The sequence below is a fragment of the Oreochromis niloticus genome, linkage group LG22 (assembly GCF_001858045.2).
Source record: "Oreochromis niloticus isolate F11D_XX linkage group LG22, O_niloticus_UMD_NMBU, whole genome shotgun sequence".
NCBI classification, from domain to species: domain Eukaryota; kingdom Metazoa; phylum Chordata; class Actinopteri; order Cichliformes; family Cichlidae; genus Oreochromis; species Oreochromis niloticus.
Genome location: NC_031985.2, coordinates 33400250 through 33422842, shown reverse-complemented (window position 1 = coordinate 33422842; position 22593 = coordinate 33400250). Strand labels below are relative to the sequence as shown.

The 22593-nt window shown below is 43.1% G+C and overlaps 1 protein-coding gene across 5 annotated transcripts in view; it reads left to right on the top strand.

Annotated features, from left to right (window-relative positions):
• Nucleotides 1-22593, top strand: part of hivep3a (HIVEP zinc finger 3a) — a 60939-nt gene that overhangs the window by 27503 nt on the left and 10843 nt on the right. For 2 of the 5 annotated variants that reach the window (XM_019350971.2, XM_025902307.1), the window contains 2 exons: nt 11468-11504; nt 18239-22439. In XM_019350971.2, the coding sequence (XP_019206516.1) occupies nt 18606-22439 (3834 nt within the window). In that variant the 5' untranslated portion in view covers nt 11468-11504; nt 18239-18605. Of the gene's footprint in view, nt 1-11364; nt 11505-18238; nt 22440-22593 lie in introns of those variants that run through there. The other 3 variants (XM_005450704.4, XM_005450705.4, XM_025902306.1) reach the window with 2 other exon arrangements.

The window sequence follows — 22593 nt, the reverse complement described above, 5'->3', positions numbered from 1 at the left end:
TGGAAGAACATGAGCAGAGACTAATCAAAGTTCTTGACAGACTGGAAGAGACTGGCCTAAAATTGTCCATCGACAAATGTCAGTTCTGCCGACCACAGGTGACATATGTTGGACACATAGTGTCAGAGAAAGGGATTGCCACTGACCCAACCAAGGTTGAGGCGGTAGCTCGCTGGGAGCAACCCACTGATCTCCCATCACTGCAGTCTTTCCTAGGGTTCTGTGGGTATTACCGGCGCTTTATAAAAGACTACTCTATCATTGTTAGGCCGTTAACCGAGCTATGTAAAGGTTACCCACCGACCCAGAAAGGAAAGAGAGCTGTTAAAGTCCCAGAAAAGACCTACCATCGGGTAAATGAACCGTTTGGGGACAGGTGGGATGCTGCATGTACTGAAGCTTTCCAGAACATTATACATTCTCTTACAAATGCACCTGTGCTGGCATTCGCAGACCCAACCGAGCCTTATGTGTTGCACATTGATGCTAGCCTTCAGGGGTTGGGCGCTGTGCTCAACCAAGAACACCCAGAAGGGCTGCGACCAGTTGCCTTTGCTAGCCGAAAGCTTAGTTCATCAGAGAAAAACTACCCCGTGCACCAGCTTGAGTTTTTGGCGTTGAAGTGGGCGGTAGTTGACAAGTTTCACGACTACCTGTACGGAGCACAGTTCACTGTGAGGACGGATAACAATCCCCTCACATATATCCTCACCACAGCCAAACTCAATGCCACCGGTCATCGGTGGTTAGCTGCTCTTGCCACCTACGATTTCACTCTTCAGTACCGACCTGGAAGCAGCAACATTGATGCTGACGCATTATCGCGTAACCCCTTACCAACAGAGGACACTGATTGGCAAACGCTGCCCTTGGACAGTGTCAAAGCTCTGTGTAAGCAGATCTCCTGTAGAAAGTTAGCAGGAGGGGCGGTCAGCTTTGCTGAATCTTTGGGGGTTTCCCCTGAGGCGCTCCCCGAGTGTTTTGTTTTCCCCACTCATCTTGACTATGGGTGTTTGGCCCAGATAAGCAAAGCTGAGCTTATCACAGCACAAGACAATGATCCAGTGATTGCTCCTGTAAAGAAATCAATGAATGGGGCGATTCCCTTTACTTTTGACAAAGACTCCAATGCAGAAGCTATGCTGCTTCAAAGAGAGGCAAACAAGTTGGTAATCACTGATGGAGTACTCTACAGGAAAGTACAGAGACAACCTGGAAAGGACATACATCAGCTTGTACTGCCCCGAGAGCATGTGGCCATGGTGCTTAGATCGCTTCATGATGAGTCAGGGCACCTGGGAGTGGACAAGACAGTGGAGCTAATACGAGACCGATTCTACTGGCCTAGGATGAGTGCAGAAGTTGAGCAGTACATCAGGAATTGTGGGAGATGTGTTGCACGTAAAGCACCTGCACAACGAGCTGCACCATTGAACCAAATCACCAGTAGTGGGCCACTAGATCTCGTGTGTATCGATTTTCTATCCCTAGAGCCAGACTCTCAGGGATATGCTAACGTTCTGGTAGTGACTGATCACTTCACCAGATATGCACAAGCTTTTCCAGCTAAAGACCAAAAAGCCTCCACAGTAGCCAAGATTCTCTGTGAGCGGTACTTTGTGCATTATGGACTTCCGGCCCGGATACATTCCGACCAGGGACGTGATTTCGAAAGTAAGCTGATCCACGACCTTCTGAGAGTGTTGGGAATCCGGAAATCCCGGACAACGCCGTATCATCCCCAGGGAGATCCACAGCCAGAGAGATTTAACCGGACGTTACTTTCCATGCTGGGTACCTTGGATCCCAAGAAGAAACAGGCGTGGAATCAGTCCATCAGTCATTTGGTACACGCATACAATTGTACGCAGAACGAAGCAACTGGGTACTCACCCTACCTGCTTATGTTTGGCAGGGAGGCCCGGCTGCCTGTGGACATCTGTTTCGGAACCAACAATCAGACACACAGCAGTCTGACACACCACCAGTACATAGCTAAGCTGAAAGCCGATTTGCAACAAGCTTACCGCCTAGCGACAGAGGCTGCTGACAAAAGTCATCAGAGAAACAAGAAAGCACATGACAAGCATGTGAAAGAACAGACCTTGGCACCCGGAGACCGAGTGTTGCTAAAGAATTTTGGTGTCACTGGAAAGCACAAGTTGAAGAATAAGTGGAGAACTGCACCCTACATTGTGCTTGACAAAATGCCCCATCTACCAGTATACAGAGTGAAACCTGAGAAGGGACTGGGGGTGGAGAAAACAGTGCATCGTAACCACTTACTGCCTATTGGGTATCTGGTGAGACTGTCAAATGATAGTGAACCAGAGTTGTTTGCTCGGCCGGTCACACGATCCCAAAGGGGACTCGGCAAGGCTAAACCGGTTGACAATCAGGGAGATGCAATATCTTCGTCAGAGTCGGAATCCGAAGATGCATGCCTGACACAATTCCCATACATGGGTTGTGAAAACCTTCCGTCACTGTCAGAACAGCTTTTGAGGAACCAGGGTCAAAGGCCAAATGTGTTGGATCTTGAGAGTTCAACCACGGATTTGGCAGATATTGAAAGAAATCCAGATGATCATAATCCTTTAGATCTTCATCTAGACCCCGAGGCAGTGGCAGTGACTGGCCCAGAGGGGGAACCGAAGAGAGTGGGATGTCACTGGAGGGAGAGGAGCATCCAGTAGGCCGCCCACAGAGACTAAAGAGGCCTGTGGTGAGACTGAGTTATGATGAACTCGGTCAATCATCAGATCACCCTGTAGTGGTTCTGAGCCATGGGGTTTTGGTGGGAAGTGGCATTTATAGACATGCACGAGATCACACTTGCCAGACTTCATGGTGTCACCCACTAGCGCTATGCCCTTCCTGTGTTAAGTTAGGGCTGGACTAACAAAGCTCAGATTTTTGTGTTTATAAATCTGTGGGGTTTGATAGGGGCATCAAACACATTTAGAAGGGGGAGGGTGTAGCCCGGATGGGAGTTTGGGAATGGATGCAATGTTCCCGTGGACTTGAACGCCACAGTAGCATGAGGTATTCACAGTTAATTTTATGTGATGTAACTGTACTCTGAATGAAATTTGCCCTGTAATAAGTCACAAGGTGAATACATGTATTTAGAGCAATGAAACTGTTGTGTTAATCATAAAGTATTATGTTATGTGATTTTGAAGAGAGTTGAAATGTGGATCGGAGTTCTGATTTTCTAGAGGCCCGTGAAGGTAGCACAGGTCGGGACCTGTGTTTTTGTTGCAGGGGAGGGAGGAAGAAAGCAGAGACGGAAGGGAGGTGTGCACGCGCAAGCTGAACAAAAAGGAGAGACTCAGCTAGTTTTGACTGCGGTTGACTAGCGGAAAAGAGTGCGTGATTCGGAGGTCCACCGGGCTAGAGCTTCGCGGCAGAGGCGGGCGAAGCAACCTTTCGGCTTGGCGGTCGCACCACCGTGAGAACCGTGTTTCCAGCTGCAGCGGGGCTGGAGGCTAGCTTGGACCTGCTTGGCTGCGTCACGGAGGCGGCCGCGGAGGGCTGTTGGGCAGCGGGACGGCGTCTGGCTGATGCGCCGCGGCAGAGACAGCATCGGATCCGCCGGGAGAGCGGAGAGTGGATTTAGTTCGGGACTGGAGGACGGTAACCTACCGAGCAACTGAACTGTAAGTTGGATTTTCGTGCTGTTACGGGAAAGAAGAGGATTTTTCTCTCCATCAGTCATCGTGAGCAGCAAACAGGCCTGCAATCAGTGTGAATGTGAGTGTGTGTGGGGCCCATGTGTGAACAGTGTGTATCTAGTGGATTTATATAGCCTAGTCTCGAGTATATATTAGTGTGTTATGTGCCAAGAGGTGATAACATAAGTTGTATTGTTTAACCTAATTTCAAAGGGGAATTAGTTTATTTACCCAGCTTGTTTCATTTGTTTATGGAGCTGGATATCATTTGAGTTGAGCCGAGAAAAGGGTGTGTTGTACATTATTTTTCCTGCCTTTGCATCCAGTAAACTTTTTGTTTATGTTAAAGAGTTGTCTGGGGTTGATTCTTTTATTGCTGGTTAAGTTTAACTTGCAGGTCAGGGCTTACTGGTAGTTTCCCTGATTCCTGTCTTTACCAGAACCATTCGTGGTATCTGGGCTGTAACGAACCTAACACCCTGCCTAGGGGGTCCAAACTGAGGTACGTGGGTTTAGACTCAGTATAACGGGTGGGGTGCTACAGGTGTTTCTGTTAAGGGTTAGTACAGCAGATCTTCTACCTACATCACAACAACAAGCGCCTTGAGGCAACTGTTGTTGTGATTTGGCGCTATATACATTGAATTGAATTGAATTGAATTAAATTACATCTGGGCCTTCACCAATCCGACACGGAGTTATTCTGATCCACACATTGATTTGGCACAAACTTTACGGTAGGTGCTCTTCTCGACACAGCCCTCCCTGTTTATTTAGACTTGGGGCTGGCACAAGACATACACTGTTTTATAGCCTTTCATATGGCTGGGTTTTCTTTTAATGTTACTGTTATACTAGAACATTACCAGGAAGAAGAAATCTATGAAAGGCAAGAAATTCAATACAACAAATAAAAATAAAATGCTTGGCATATCAAAATGTATCATTCGTGTGAAATGTGGAGTGTGTATTACAGTCATGTTGCTGTGGTGCAAAGAGAAAATCTGAATTATTGCTCCTTAACCTCCTAAGACCCAAACTCTTTCATGGCATGCATTTTCAATTTCTCTTTGCTATTTGCCCCGATGGGACCTGATGAATGTAAAAACAGAAAATTACCTGATATTTTTTTTTTTTTTTTTTTTTTTCCCCTGGTTTTTGTTTCTGAGAAAAATGAGATTCACATAAGAGGAAATTCATTTTAAATTTTGATAGAACAGTGGCATGTCCTCGTAAGTGGATATCAGGCCCTTGTAGAGCAAAATTTAGTATTTTGATCTAGACAACCCAAAATGTGATGTCCACATATGTGGACGCCAGGTCCTAGGAGGTTAAATACAGAAATGTGCCTCCTTGCTACATAAAGCCACATTTGTACACACGTGGAATTAGTATGTTATTGGAACATTTGGAACTAGAGTCTAAATCAGCACCACCCACCACAGCTGAGCTCTGCACAACATCTGTCAACATGGACTGCTGTTGACGAGTCAGGTCATACAGTAAGCGGAGCTCTTTTTGGAGCTCAGGTGACCATTTATCTCCATGGACTCTTTACACTGTGGCAGTCCAACTTAACCTGTGTTGGTCACATGGCTGTTTTCATTGGCCATTAGGGCAGGTTGAGGCATCTGTTCCCTTCTGCTTGGTGGGTGTATGGTGGGGGTGGGGTGAGGGATCTATGGTCTGTCTGTGGCTCACTGTCTTGTAATGGCAGGTAGACTGTACTGTCTGTACTCTAAGATCATACAGCTGTGCTTTACATCAAATATGAAGTACAGTTTTAAATTGGCTGTGATGATGTTTTTACGAGATTATTATGTACCACAAACTGACTCTGTAAAGACTACTCCACACTGTGGCAGGCGCAGCGGTGACAGATTCTGCTTCCGGTGGTGTTTTAAGGCCATATGTGAAACCTTCGACTGCTGGGATTCTAAGGAGCACAGGGCTCGCAAAATCGCTAGCCCGACGTCCCGGGGCTAGCGATTTTTCCAGTCGGGCTACCAAAATCTAACTCAGCCCTGCCCGTCGGGCTATCATAGGAAGGAAAAATATATGTCAATGCTGTTCCATTCTTTCTCAAATGTAGCTGGGTAATTATGTCATTGGCATCGACGAGCCTCTGTCAATATGTGAAATCGAGTTTGAATTTGCGCTTCTTTCCTTTTTTTTGGCTTTCACTTTCACTTTGCGATCGTGCGAACTGTGTATAGTGAGCGGCAGTACTGATTGGTGAGTGACAGATTAATTGCGCACCAATTCCTCTGACATCATCTTATCACTCATTAGCTTACTATTCAAACGTGACAAGTGAAATTTCCCGCAGCAAACTTAAACATGTGATAGAGGTTGATTGCGCAGAGAATCGCTGACCGTTATGTGAGTGTGTGTGTGTGTGTGTAAAAGCAGATGGATTTACGCTGGAATTTTAGTTCTGCAGAGCCAAATAAGACAGGTCAGGGTGAAGAAAGGACAGCCAAAGAAAAGCCTACCACAAAACGGAAAAGTTATGACAAATCAGATTATGAGGCAAAAAGAAAGCGTAGCTTTTTTGGTTTCATGGACAAAAGAATTTCTGTGGCTGGAATATGACAACGTAAATACCATAATGTTCTGCTGGGTGTGTCGTGAGTTTCCCTCGATATCTGAGTCGACAAGCGCCTTTGTTACTGGGACCAGTAATTTTAAGAAAGACCCCATCAGAATCCATGAGAAATGCATTGTTGCTCAGTCTGCAGTATCTTTCCCAGAACAAACAGCAGTTGCAAAAACATACTAAAAATAAACCAAGCACAGTCCTGAAAAAGCTGTTTAGAACAGTGTACTATGTTCCAAAGAGTGAACTACCACTGGCAAAATGTAGCCGTATTTGCAAACTTCAAAAAGCAAATGGCCTCGATCTTGGTTTCACTTGCCTCTTACCCGTGATTTCAGTGGAAATTTCAGATTCAGGATCTGACACAGACTGATTCATGTTCTACACAGTTCCAAATATTTGAGTTGATGACTGTAATTTTTATACAATTGTTGTAATTTGTGTTTTAACAATTTTTTTGATGGATGTTTTGTTTCCTTTACAGTATTATACTTTAATGTATATTACTGTAAAGGAAACAAAACATCCATCAAAAAATTGTTCTCATGTTTTTTTTCGGGCTAGTTAAATTTATTTTGGGCTACCAAAAACTGAAGAGTGCCTGCCCAAAGGGCTACCAGGGATTTTGAAATTTTGCGAGCCCTGGAGCACCCTGCCTGTGTTTTCTCTCTGGTGACAGGTGGCACAGTGCCTCGAAACTCCCTCTATGGCTCTGCAGGATGGAGTCAGAACTGACCCAAGCTTGGATGCTACTACTGACAGTTTACCTCAATGCAACGAAAGTTAGACCAATATATGTTTTTGTCAATACTGGCCTTTTAGGTAAAATCGAATATTGATCAATAGTCATCACGCTCATCCAAATAGAAGATTTACTTGACAAGTTAGACCAACAAGTCCAAAACCAGCCATAATTGATATACTCTCTTCTGTCTTATTTTGGGGAAAAGCTAAAAATCCAGCACGATATGTAAATAAACCCTCCCCAAAAAACAAAACAAAACTGAAATCTTTTAAAGGCTTGTCACATAAGAGGGCTCTAAGGAAAAAAATGCATCTTTTCTAAATATTTTGTACTCATAGCTTGACAATATAATGACTATAACAACAAAGTAGTGAACTATGTATTTACTCCTTTGTTGGAAAGAGAAGTGTGTTGTGTTGATTCTGATCATGTGGTAAATATGATGAACTTGTGGTGTCTGACCCAAGATACTTGAATAATTTCCCTAGACACCCACCTGGGGCCGCCACATTTAAAGAGCACAGCACTGGCTCCATCCTTTGAAGATAAAATGAATACATAAGCCTTTTCTGTAAAGCTTTGATAGGGGAAATGCTTGACCTGTTTTTAAATGTAATCTTCCATAATTTGGAACTTTTACAATAAACCCATTTAGCTGTAAATGGGGAAAAATGGCTTGAGTTTGTGGCTATAATGCAGAAAATCAAAAAAAAAAATAACAGTACAAACAAAACTTTTTATTCTTCCTAAAATTGCATATGACCATTTTGCAGACAAAATGGTGTCTAAACTGGAATTAGCCAGATGTAGTCAAAACATTTGCATCTTCAAAAATAGCCCCCTTTTTTCCTGTTCTACCACTGCTAAATGTTAATGTATTGTGTAGCTCGAGGAACTAAAATGAATTCATAGTGTTCAGTTTAGGGAAAGGAGGGCAGCATTGTGAAACCTAATCTTTTTGTTTCCATCCTTTTCTCATCCTACATTCCTAACAGACAAAAAAAAAAATCCTGTTGAGGAAATGTGTTTGGAAGCATGATGTTCAAACTGTGACAAGGCCATGCAGACGAGCCCCAGCTGCACAGACGGAGACAACCCTGTGAAAGAGCTTGACACTGGCAGCTCTGTCACCTCCAGACAGTAGAGCAAGGGTCAATATTTGTCCTCTGATAATATGATAACAAACGCTGAAAGCAATAATCACCTGCATTTTCACCAGATTTAGGCCTCTGTAAACATTTTTCGTAAACAGCAAGGCTGAAGTAGCCAAGATGACCTCAGTCGTACTGTGTGAAAGATTAATGTTCAGCATTTTGCATACGCTGCCATTTGCTCTGAACAACTGGGAACATCCAAAGTGTTCACTCTGCAGCTTGCAGTAAGTTATTCTCAATACAGAATCTTTGTTCTGGGTTACTTTGACAATATGCATAAACATGTATTAAATCCCATATTAGGTAAGCGATATAAAAAATGTGCTTTATGTAACCCAACTTCAAATCTAGAACCAGCACATAATCCTCAACTTTACCTCTGATGTAATGAGGCTTTCTTCCTGATCACTGTTATTAACCACTGAAGATATTAGGAATTGTTAAACTCATAGAAAATGCATTGCGATAATACATTTGTTCTCTCACAGGTACCAAGTTTTCATCCAAATCTAGAGTAAATTTTAATGATCTAATAGCTTGTGACCTTTAGCAGCAGTATCTTGAATTAGTTTTCCTTATGGCTTTATGAGTCTCTCACATCATTGTGTTGGAATTTGATCCCACTTTTCATCACGTTTCTTAATTTTTTTTTTTTTTTTTTTTTTGAGGTTTGCAGACATTATTTTACGCACAGCCCTTCTAAGGTCCAGTCACAGCTATTCTGTTGTAGATTTGCTGGAGTGCTTGGGGTCACTGTTATATTGCATGACCCAATTTGGGCCAAGCTTTAGCTGTCAGACAGTTGGCCTCATATTTGACTTTTCATGGTCATGGACTCTTCATGGAGTTCATGGTCAGTTCGATCAATGCAAGGGACCCACGTTCTGTAGCTGGAAAATAAAGCCAAATTCATTAACTCCATCAACTTGCTTGGCAGTTGGTATGATGTATTTGTGCTGATTTGCTGTGTTTCGTTTTTGCTCTGCAAGCCTCTCCTTGGTCTCTTCTGCCCAAAGGACAGGGTGTCTTGTGGTTTGTTCAGTTGTAGCTTTCCAAATCTAAGTTGTGCTGTTCTCTTTTCTTTTCTTTTTTTTCTTTAGAAAGAGAAAGCCTTTCTCCTGGCAACCCTTCCAAACGAGCATTACTCCTACAGTCTGTTTCTAATAGTACTCTCATGGACTTTAACATTTAGCTTACTAACTGAGGCCTTAAGAGTTTCAGTTGTAGCTCTTGGATTTTGTTTGTGCAGTTTCTCTGAGCATTGCACAGTGTGTCCTCTGTGAATTTGCTGGGACGTTCAGTCCAGGAAAGATTGTACTATATATATATATAAAAACCTAACTGTTCCAGACCAGCAAACTGCCATTTGCTTTTATAGAGATGGTCACATTTGCTGATATTTAAAAAAAAAATAATCAAATATATTTGATTTCCATTGCCTACTTACCCTCTTTATTTATTTATGGCAACATTAAGGGTGTATGTAAAATAACCTTTTTTTTCCCCCTGTGACTGTATGTAAAGAATGGGCATAACCACCTTGATTTCACCCACTAAAGGTTAGGGTTAGGGTTGCTTCATTTTCTTCTATCGGAGACCATGTTGGATTGGGAAACTGTTGCATCATATCAGACATTTACAGAAATTAATTACAGAAAAATTACAATTTTAATTTTTTTTTTTTTTAAAAAGACATTAAATAAATGAAACACACACACTGCACACAAGTGTATTTGCTGCTTTCAGGCATACTTGATTTGTTTCAATGACAAAGAAACAAATAACAGTTATGCGTACAGAAGGGTCCCCTTCTGTACGCATAACTGTTATTTGTACCTTTTTCCAGAATTTATAAGCACTTAGTCAGATGACAGCACTTGGAAAAGGTCAGCTAAAATCCTTTTAGCCTTTTAATCCTTACGGTGAACAGTGGACTTTTGAAAAATAGTCCACTGAACAAAGCATGAAGTTCATTTCGTAAATTTAAATTTTGATCATTCATAAAAGATGATTATTCGGGGTATGTTCATTGGCTTGCGGTCAGATCTACTGATCTTCATCACATGGGGGTTGTTTTGGGGTTATTTTAGCAGTGTGTGAGCTTTATTTTATTTTTAACTTTGCAGTGATTTAGTCACTGAAGAAACAACATGTAATTAAGATTATTATTATTTATTTATTTTTCAGAAAAAAAACCCTCCATTGGTTACTTTTAATTAATTTTTTTCTTACATTTCTTACATACCTACAGTTCGTGGTTCTGTGCTCTGAGTTGCTGTGCTCTTGTATGTTAGGGTGAGATAATTAGGTTTCAGATACTCGATTGGTAAGAACAAGGACTGTCTGCTGGCAGTGTTTTGCCAGAAATGTCTGTTTGCGAGCAGACACATCATCACATCATTTTCGAATCTGGAGCCCTGTAGTCACAAGGTTTCACTGTGGCCTGATGCAGGATGGACACCCTGGGCTCTCTTCCAATCCTCTCGGCTTCTCCTTTTTACGCCTGGCCAGATGAGCAGCTCACTGCTTGTCTTCATCCTACCGGCTGGTACTCCCTCAATGCTCCTCCTGTCTGTGAGCTTTCAGCCTGCTGGAAAAAAAGAGAAAAAAAAGGAGGGAAAAAAATCAGTTCATGGGCAGAGGGGAAATGGCGGGGGGGACCCATGGCATAAAAGAGTGATGTCACAGTTGCCTGGACCTATTTCAGCCTGACCCCTGGCAGGAGCACTGTGGACATTCTCCAGAGCCGCTCTTAAAACCTGGATCTGTGTGCGTTTTTTCCCCTTGTATCTTCCCCATGTTTTCTCAAAATGCAGCATCAGTATATCTCTGTACTTGCGTTGGAAAAATTAGATCTGAATGGTGAACTTGTATTTTAAAAATTCTGAAGTCAGCCCCCTTCACCTCCCCTCCTAGTTCAATTAAAACACAGAGCACTCCCCCTGCTCTTTTACCTCTCACCGCTTTGCCAGCTGTGCAGCAGAAACCGCTGCCAAAAGAAACACAAGCCTACGTCAACATCAATATAAGGAGCCCCTGCTTCACACGAACCCAAAACAGAGACACCAGGACGTGGGAGGGCGGTGTATCAAAGAGGTGGAGAGGGACAGAGAGAGAGCGTGTCCCCTCCTTCTCATTCATAGACATAATATACTCAGCTACCTGTTTTTCAGCCCAGTGCACGTAGAGCAGAGACTCGATTACCTCTCTCTCTCTGCCTTCAGCGTAACTCTCATTCATCCTTTCTCTCTCTCTCCTCGTCTTCGTGTCTCTCTGCTCTCCCCGTTTCCAGTCATTCAGAATCGGAGGACAACACCACCTGCGACCAGGTAAAAAAAAAAAAAAAAGGGGGTCCATTGATATCCTTTTTGTCATCTGCAGTGATCTTGATGTATGAGGTGTGTGACGTGATGTGGGAACTGTGGAGGGAGGGAGGAAGGGGGGGGATTCTTCATTCATGTCTTTGTTATTGCAAAAGGCTGCTACACGAGTGAGGCAGCGAGAAGTGGAAAAGCACAAGAATCATTTGCGTCAGTGTGCTTGTATACATTTGAAGGCAGCCTAATGTTTTTTGGAATTTTTTTTTTTGCCCATTTTAACACATGCAGACAGCTTCTGTAGAGAGAGTGAGTGCGTCTGTGTGTGAATGAAGGAGAGAGTGCACGTAGCGAGTGGTCCGTGGGCTGTGTAGGTATTAAAGCTAGGAGTGAATGAGCTGCCTGTGTTGTGCATCCAGCCACCTATGCTTGGCATGTCCTCCATGTGGACCTGTGGGAGTATTCCCAAAGTACGCACGCACGCACGCACGCACGCACACACACACACACACACAGGGAGAAAGGGAACACTGTGTATCCACTAAGGGCTCTCCCCTGTCCCTCCAGAGAGCACCGTTATCAGGCTGCTGATGAAGCGGCACTGTTGGACACGACAGCGTTGCTAGTGCTCAGCTGACAACATAGTGGATAACACAACAACAGATGAATGCTTTCGGGATCACACAAGTACGGAGGGTTTCACATTTTTATTAACTTTCATTAAGAAAGTGTTTAAAAATTGTTCTCCTCTCTACAATGGGATGCTTTGATTGTCCCTGTTTACATTTTTGAAGACAATAATATTTAAAGACGAATCATCTGCAGTAATGCAGCACTGGTAGTCAGAATGTAGGCTTTTTAGTTTCAAGAAAAAGAACCAATATTTTTTTATTTATTTTTATTTTTTTGTGGTTAAATTGTCAACTGGTCTGTGGTTCTTTGCAATCCCAGTGTCTGGATTTGGCTTCAACTCTTCCTGAAAGAATGGAATATCGGTGTAGTACCAATTGAAAACTCCCAAACTATTGATTTTTTTCTTTTTTTTCTTGATGTGCTCCTCTCCAAAAAACAGTAGCTACTGGGAGGGAGGCACCTCGCCTACCTCCTTCTCGCGCTCTCTCTCTCACACACACTCTCTCTCTGTAGTCAGTGAGGATGCTGGAAGATAAATTTAGCCCTCCAGCTCTCCTTCCATCTGCTACCACATGGTTTAGGGCCGTTACCATAGGAACCACCGCTGGGTGCCCATTAGTGTGAGAAGGGGAAATTGACAAGATTTTTTTTAAAGGCATTTATACAATATTCTCTTTCTTTGTGTGGGTGAATGGACACGTCATTTAAATAGTTTCGTTTTTTTTCTTTATTTTCTCTAATGTGGCATGTCGCGTTTCAGTATCTCGTGATTTTCGAGCAGTTTCTGCAGACTGTAACTGTTACTGTATGCACACTCAGCACTGCAACCATTTGATAAACTTGAGGAAAATTTCATATTGTGCCAGTGTAGGTTTGTCAGGTGTGCAATGAAATGGCTTGTATTATATATCGCTGATATCACTGCCTTCTGAGAAAAGCTTTTTTCTGTCTTTTTTTTTTGTCACTAAGCGTGGACTCAACAGCTTGCATGCATAACTGGAACAAAGCCATGGATTGTGTAAGATTTGAAAAGACCTACCATCTTCTTAGAAAGCATATCAGGCGGTACTTTAAATGGTACACCACCCATTTTTATAACACCGTTGGACCTCACAGGGAGAGTATAACAGAAAGTATTAAAATAAATATAGCATAAATGTTGTTGCTTTGCAAAAACCTGGCAGCTACATTACCTCCTGCACATTACCCATGTTTCCTGTTAGCAGAAGCTACTAGAACTTTGAGTATCAGAGGTTTGGTAAGTTTACTTCCCCAAGAAGAGTTTACCCAAGAATGCACTTTGGTTAACTGACGTCCAATTTTTGATACAAATGTTGACATTCTTGTGTGTTTGGTTCTGTATTTCTATTTTATGATTATCTAAACTAGATGCTAATTAGCCATGTGCTTATGGACTTGCATGCTAGTTAGCCCGATTTGAGAGAACAGTGGTTAAATCGTATTTGATTATTAGTTTTAAAAATTCCATTCCGTTACCGCATAACTCCTACCACCGCCCTTCAAAGGCCTAAGCATTGAGGAGTTTTCTGTTTTTAATATTATTTAGACACAAGCTACAGTCCTTAATGCCAATTATGATATATGCAGTGGTTGGAGACAGCAACACGACTAAAATTATTACGACTGTGTGCAATTAATTTCCAGTCTTGCTGCACTTGAAAGACCAGGACCAGATACACGCCCACCTGCAGTCAGTTGTTGTTTTCCAAAGGAACTTTGGTGTAATAAAATGGCAGTAAGATGGAGCCTGTCTGCTGTCAGTCTTTGTGGGGGCAAGTTGGCATCCAGAGTGCAGCCAGAAGTTCGGAAATTCCTTCACAAATAGGACTGCAATTCAGGGGCGGATCTAGAGAAATTTTCTTAGGGTGGCATGAGGGTGGCAAAGAAATCAAATGGGGTGGCAAAATCAAAGCCTTTTTTTTCCCCAAACACATATGCAGGTGGTTACATATGGTTAAAATAATTCAAATGCACTAAGTATACACGTTTTTCATATAAATATAGTCTATAACTTAATTATTGTCTGTAGCCCACATAATTACACACTTTAGTTACATAAAACATGTGAGTTTTGATGTTATGTACTGTATAGCCTGTATAATAAATAAATATGTAGCCCAATAAGTATAAACTCCAGAAAGCTACACAACATGGGGCGGTTCATTTACAAACACAAGTCTAACTTAAGTTTCACACTGTTTTTTGTTAGAAATCAATCACAATGTTACAGCTTAAATTACACAAAATGTCAGAAATCTGCACTGTCATGAACAAAAATTTAAACCTAATTTTTCATGATTTGTTGGATTAACCCACTGAGGTCTGAAATACACCCGGCCATTTTTGACTCCTTTTGAGTTTACATTTGTATTTCACCCTCAGATTGTTTCATTTTATTTTTTCCACCTTGCCTTGTTTGGTGTCATTCTTTTCAGCTCAACTGAATTTACTTGTTTTTTTCACTGACATACTGCATTAGTACTACTGATCTGAAGTCACACAAAGAACTTAAAATCCTAGTAGTATTTTTTTACTGTAAAAAAAACCACAGACATGTTGAGTAAATTTTTATAACTTGAAATGCAAATATAAAATGTACATTTTGTAAACATATACAACTATTTATCTAAAAATGCAGCCAATACACCTGCCATTTTTTTTTTCATTTTGTACAACCATTTAAAAATATTACTAAAACTAAAATGAGAGAACAATCAGGTGTCGCAATAAGATGCCCCACAAATGATGTGTGCCAGTAAAAAAAAAAAGTTTGTCCACCAAAAGACAGAGGAGAACAGCACAGGGATAAACCTGCAGGCCTGACAACAGGAGGTGTATCACTCCGCTGGTTTTCTACTTAGTGACAGTGTTTACGTTGCAAATGTGCCTTAGTGACATTCATTAGTGCCCTCACTGACACACAAAACAAAACGACTACACAACAGAACAACTACACAAGACCACACGACACACTAAGTATACACTCCACACTAAACGTCACAAATCTCCCACATCTAAAAACTCTCTCTCGCTCGCTCGCTCTGTCTCGCTGCCGTTACCGTCACTCCCAAAACTTTTCCCTCTTCCTAAACAACCAAATAACCAAATCCCACATGTTGACTTTTTTTTTTAATTGGTCGACATGGTGCATTTTTCCACCAATAGGAAAGAGGTGGCTTTCTTTCCTTTCTTTACGGTTTTCGCGCTGTCCTTAGAAAACGCTTAAAACACACACACACACACACACACACACACACACACACACACACACACACACACGTGACGACAGTATTTAGAAAAAAGCGTGGCTTATATATATTATCATAACTCTGGATTTACTAGCCTGTAATTAAAATTTAAAAACTTTGAAGTCCGAACTTTTAATGTGGGCTGAAATAGAGACTCAGCGTGGCTGCAGCTTGTTGTTATGTCAGCTTACATCAGTCATGTGATTTGGAGGTGCAGCGTGTCCGTGGACCACAGAGGGTTAATAACACTCACCTTCCTTCCATTTCCAGAGTGTAACATCCAACCACCTGTGTAAAACCCGAAATTCCCATGGTGTTGTTCAAAATGTGCTCTGGCACAATCATAGGCATCGCTTGTTACTGAAAACAAGAAAAAAGCCGGTCCTGCTATGGGCTGAACCATTTGTTAATTGTGGGGGAGGAACACTATGCAATATATTCAGTTTTAGCATTTATATTCACTGTTGACTGTAACTACGCTCAAACTGTTAATGCTATCTTATTTTAATAAACAACACTGTCATATGCAAAACTGGGGTGGCACTTGGGGTGGCAAGGGATCATTTTAGGGTGGCACTTGCCACCCCATGCCACCTTTCTAGTTCCGCCCCTGCTGCGATTTACCTGCAAAATCATACAGGCCCTCAGCAGTCCTGCTTCTATATAGGAATGTAATCAAAATACGACCAGTTGGCAACCAGTTGAGTGAAGATCCCTGTTCCAAAGAGACACGTCAGAGATGACTGATTGCAATTTGTTGACGATCTGTCTGCATTTAGAAATTAGATGACAATTATTTGCAAACCTTTCCAATCCCCCTGAGAGGGATTGGAAAGGTTTGATTTAGACCATGATTCTTTAAAGAGAGGTTGCCTCGTACCAGGCACTACAAGCAATTGCCTTGTGTTTCAAAGTGGTCTCCCAGAAGCTGAGGGTGTTGCATGCCCAACCTCTGGGACCAGTTAGACTTTAGAGCTTTTATTGTCATTGTGTGGTTTCTTGCACAGCGAAATTGGGTTAGTAACTGTAACTACTTGCGATTAGTTGCCAAATAAAAAAAAAAAAAAAAAAATCTCAGTGCATTCACCAGACAAGCACCATTTGTTGTGAAATGCAAGGAGGTTGCCTTCTATTTTTAGTTTAGTGTGACTGGGCTGTTACCTAGCCCATGTAAGTAATTTTTCAGAATTTAAAAAGACCTGAAACAGTTACTAAAATACAAGAACTTTTGAAAATGATAAAAACAAACAACAACCAGACAAATGTTTGGGCATAACATTGTTCTGTATTTTCACTAATGGAGGATAATAAATGATAATGCTCCTTTAACCCCCTTCAAGTAAAACTCCAGCTTTGCTTGCACTGAGCCTTGTGAAAGTTCATGCAGAGAGTAGATATGTGGGGTGAGGGGTGCAAGGAGAAATGTTTGGCTTGTTTGTGCATTGGCTGCACCCATGTTATGTGAGGTGTAAATGAACAGTTCATAGTTAACTTTGGAGCAAGTGAAAATGAGCCAATTTTTTTTATCTTATTTTTTTATTATTTGACTAGTTGTTGGTAGCAGTCATTGTCACCTTCATGCAGAGAATGCACATGCCCCAAACAACTCTCAGACTGATGTGTTAATTCTAGTTTTACAAACAAGAGTCTGACTTCCCACTACAAGCTATATGACTACCTGATTGGCCTGCATTTAACACTTACTAGGCTTATGGCAAGAGAGCTATGATCTCAATGGTCCTCTGCAAACTGCACAAATTCTATAACTCTCTTATACTATGCTTGTTTTGCTGGTAGTATAAAGTGATCGTTTTTTATTCATCCAATATTGGCACGTATACTCTTCTCACAAGTTAAATCAAAGATGGTTGTCAACCTGTTATCAGTAATTTGGATAGTATCCAGCAGCTTTGCCGTCTTCCACCAGAATGTGGGTGTAGAAACCAGCTGGTCAGTGCGTGGGATGCCTTGTTTACTGTTTCAGCATGCTGGCACAAAGTAACACTGGGAATTTTCTTCAGTATCTCCACTGATTCACCTTTTGTATGCACTCACAGCTCGCAGCCATCCGTCGCCTCCGTTTGGCTTGGCCCTTTTTAAAATATCTAAAATCATCAGTTAATCCGATGAAACAGGTAGCGTCCTTCACATGTCCTGCAGTGTGGCAGCACTGTATTTTAGCACAGTCTGATGATCATTTTGCATTTGATAGTAGACTGCACAATTCAAAAGCTGCAATTTCATTAACACCAAAGACGAAAAAGATGCTTGTAAGACAGCAGTACGAGTGTGAAAGAGTACAAGAGATCTCTAAGTCAATTTCATAATCAAACCATTAGGACATTATAGTTCCACAATCAAATGGATCAAGTGGCAGTCTGATTTATTTATTTTTTTTGTCTTTGTATTTTTCTCTGTCTTGCAGCAGAAAGATCAGACCAGTTTTATGGGAGTGGGCAGTATATGTAATGTGTTGTCTGACATAATGATATTCTGCAATCGTTAAGAAATAGGAAATCATTAAAGACCAAATCAAATGATGTTATTTGAATGTTCAAGTCACAGTTGGGTGCGTATACTGCCTCTCTCAGGGAACATTAGCAGAATCATCAGTTTTACTGCATGCTGATATATTTTTACAACAAAACATTACATAAACCATTCTAATTTAAAACAGGCAGCAGCCGCGGGAAAGCGAAAGATGAATGTTATGACACATAGTGATTATGCAACACACAAAACATAAATATTCTTATGTGGCAAACAGAGAGGCCAGAGGGTTATCTGTTTCTCAGTGTTGAACTGTATGCACTATCCTATATAATGACTTGTTTGTTTTTGCAGATCTACATGTTGAGAAGACAAAGGAATTGTGCGTTGAACTGAACCAGCTGAGCAACAGAGTCTGTGTGCTTCATGATGGAATGCTTAATGCTTGCATGGCAGAGGACTTCCTCCACAGCACATGGCATATCACAGCTGCATTCTTTGATGCTACTGTTTTACATTTGATGGCATCGTTCCTTTGTCAAGCAATAACAATTTGAGTAAAACAAGCAAATAATTATGAAGTGCAGTCAAGTAAGGTGGATATTTTGATCAGATTTGCTCAAATTAAACCTATTACCCAGTTAATGCTTTGGCTTTAACTCTGTAGCCTGGCTCAGGCAGACGCATCCTACGTGTCTACCTGAGGCTGTCCTTCCATTTTATGGAGGCCTTGCATTGTCGCCTGACCACTGGGGAGCAGTCCGGAGGTCAAGAACATTCTCAGAAGGAGTCTCCACAGCGAGGCCCTCAGCCCAAGTCTCCCCCCCAGCCCTGTCAACAACAGCAAACTGGCTCCCCAAAGCCCCATGGCACATTACAGCAGCCCAAACAATCCAGAAGGCAGAATCCAGAACGCAAACGTCTCAGACACCAGCGGCAAAGCATTGACTCAGATACAGCACCGGCGCATAAACAGGAGGCATCGACAGCAACGAAACCAACCACAGCTTTGAGTTTGACTCCAGAAATCCCACCTTCCTCAGGAGATGACCCTGCCCAGTCTAAACCAGAAACCCAGGAAGGGACCCCAAAGCAGAAACGTGAGCGTAAGCCTCAGAGACCAGGGAAATATGTTTGCACTTACTGTGGCCGTGCATGTGCCAAGCCTAGTGTTTTACAGAAACACATTCGCTCCCACACGGGTGAAAGACCCTATCCCTGTGCCCCATGCGGGTTCTCTTTTAAGACCAAGAGTAACCTATACAAACATCGCAAATCTCATACCCACCGGGTGAAGGCAGGCCTGGCGCTTGGGGAGTCGAAATCGGCAGCGGAGCAAGTCACAGAGTCGGACGAGGAAACGAGACAGCTATCATCAGCTTCTTCTGTTTCAGAAAGACAAGACAGTGGAGCCTCAATCAAGAGTGTTGAAACAGACATGGCCAAAGATTGCCCTGGAGGAAACAATTACTCCTATGCGGTGAAAAAGAGATTGGCCCTGCGCCTAAGCAGAGGAAAACCCACTCCTCAAGACTCATCTGATGAAAAGACGTCATCTTTAGCATTAGGTAGTAGAGGTAGTACAGAATCTGGCTATTTTTCTCGCTCTGAAAGTACAGAGCAGTCACAGGACAGCCCCCCCAACACAAGTGCCAAAAGCTATGCTGAGATCATCCTTGGTAAATATGGACGCTTTGGACACCTACAGAGGATGTCTCGTCATCAAAACCAGCATCCCTCTGGTGAGGAGGACAAAAGCATCTCATTCACGGTGCCCAAGAAACAGGTCATCGACCATATAACCAAACTTATCACCATCAACGAGGCAGTGGTGGATACCAGTAAAATTGACAGTGTAAAACCAAGGAGATTCTCACTCTCCAGAAAGAACAGTTCTGAGTCTCAAAAGAGTTCAACTGTGAAAGAACCGCTCATTCATAGCCCCAAGGTTGGCGATGTGGGCTATAAAAGCAGCGGCTCTATCACTATGGGAGTTCCATGTGAAAAATTTCATCACCCACCCTCAAATGTGGAGCAGCCTGCTAACCAAACATCCACCGCCCCGCTGGTGCGAAGTCAATCAATGCCACCTGAAGCCAGTTTATTTGAGACCACCAGTGGCGGCCCAAACAAATGCCGCCTAAGTCAGTCCTTTGACGAACGACAGCCTTCGCGCCGTTACGGGATGCTGAGACGACAGCCAGCAATTGAAATTCCACTTGGTACAGAACTTACAAAAGAGGAACACGAGGATTCTCATTCATTTTACTCTGACAGCTTAACCACCGTGCCTGACTGTAAGCAAAGTCAACCACAGCCATATGAGTGTGAGGCCTGTGGCACAGGATGCAAAGATTGGATAGGTTATAAAAAACACAAGCAGAGCCTGTGCCTAGCACATCAACCCATCAATGAAGTGGTAATTAGTCAAATGGAGTGTTCACAAGTAAAGAACAGTGCAGTCAGGGCAGGCGCTTCAGTAATGCGCAAGAGAAGGAAAGAGGAGAGTTTTGAATTTGATGACCCCTCTTCTCCTTCATTACCTTGTTCTTCCCTGTCTTCAGGCCAGTGCAAAGATGAAAGCAGTGCAACTTATGAGGGCCAGAGGAAGCCTGCATTGCAAACTTGTTCAGTAATTCAGCATACTAGTTCCTTTGAAAAACAAGAATCCTTAAGTAATGAGAATCCAGGTGCAGAGGCAAGAAAGCACTCTCCACCTCATGAAGATCATCAACTGTTGCCTCAGAAACAACCTCAACAACATGTACCAAAACTAGCAGCCCGAAAGCTGGTCCGCCAACACAATGTGCAGGTTCCAGAGATCCTGGTGACAGAGGATCCCAACATGAGTACAGACACTTCAGCCGAACCTACCACCACAGCAAAACATCAAGAGAAACTAGATGAATTTCAGTGGCCGCAGAGAAGCCCCTCTCTGGCACAGCTCCCTATTGAAAAGCTTCCTCCAAAGAAGAAGCGGTTACGATTAGCTGAAGTTGCCCAGTCATCAGGAGAATCCAGTTTTGACTCTCTGTCCCTGCCCCGCAGCCCTAGTCAGGATAGTAGTGCATCATATGCATCCAGTCGCTCCACATCCTTTGAAGAATCAAACAGACAGGACATGGACGTTGCAACATCAACGCCACTAAGGAGATCAAGAGCTCTTCATATGCTGACGGTGCCGGGGGTGCATCAGCACAGAGAGATGAGGCGCTCAGCATCTGAACAGGCCCCTCATGACCCACAACTGAGTGTCCTCATGGCTGAGACCCGCAGTAAGTCTTTTGACTACAGCTCTCTGTCCCCTGAGCGCTCTGCAGTTGGGTGGAGGGAAAGAAGAAAATGTCTATTAATGAGACACACTGCTATCAGTGATCCAGATGAGGAGGAGGAACAGTGTACGATCCTGACCCGTGGTCCTGAATATCTCGGCCCAAGCAGATCTTCTCAAGCAAGAAGCCCAACTTCTGTACACTGCAGCAGGCCCTCTTCTTCTTCTCTATCAGGGGACACAGTTTTACATAATCCAGTGGAATTGCAGTGCAAAGATATCTTTTCTCAGTGGAAACTTACTCAAAATATTCAGTTGATTGGGAGCACAGAACTGTCCCTTCCTCATGACCCATCTGCAACTGTAAAAGAGGAGACCTATACAGAGCAGGCCCTTGCTCCTGCACCACAGCAATATCATACGCATGGACCATCAGGGGCTGCCAGAGCCCGCTATCTCCCCATGTCTACAGGGCTGAAACTAGAGATTCCTCCACAAGACGATGACTACTCAGTAAGTCGCTCCCATGTTCGGCACTCTGCCCCTAACATCAGGTCCAATCTAGAAATACTGAGGCCAGTCACAGATCCAGCAGTTGCAGTGCGTCTCCAAACAGACACGCACACCCCTGCATGCGCCATATACACCACATTGTCTCAGTCCACCTCCCCTAGGCCCCAGGAGGCAGTTAGTGCTGTCCCACAAAGTGCAGGTGTTTCAACAGCTGAACAAAGACCCCACAGGGACATGAGTCCAGATCTTCAAACGTGGTCTGATGATAGCCTCAGGTTATCAGGCTCAGGGGGCAATAAACGGATGCTTTCCCCCTCAAACAGCATGGAGCTGCCTCCAGAGTCACAGCAGCAGCAGAAAAGAGTAAAAGAAGAAGAGGAGAGGGAGATGGGTTGTTCTGACAAAGCAACAGTCGAGACTTGCAAGCACAAGCTCAAACAGGAGTCATGTTTACCTGCTATTTGCTCTCCCGTCTCGCATGTTGGGCCTTCATTCCCCAGTCTGCTGTCCAGCACCTGTAACAGCTGGTGCTATTTAAACTACATTAAACCAAACCCTTCTGCTCTGGATGAACAGAAGCCCTCAGTGTATTCGTCGTGGTCTACTAGTGGCTATGACCCCAATCCACCTGGCCTCTCCAGCAAGACAGCTCTCTCTCTGCTTCACTGCAAGCAGAGGCTCAGTCCATCCATATATACCCTATCCCCCATGTCAGTGCAGGCAGCAGAGTCAGTGGAGCAAGAGGACGACAAAAGACCCTCCTCCACAGAGGTAATTACAACACTGACCACTGATTACACCTGTCTGTAGACCTAATCATTACTATTGTAACAGAACTTGGGAAAGAATCAAATAAAACTGATCAAAATGTAAGGACTGGTAGGTGATAAGAAGTAGAGCAGTCACTGAGACACTCCATATAGGA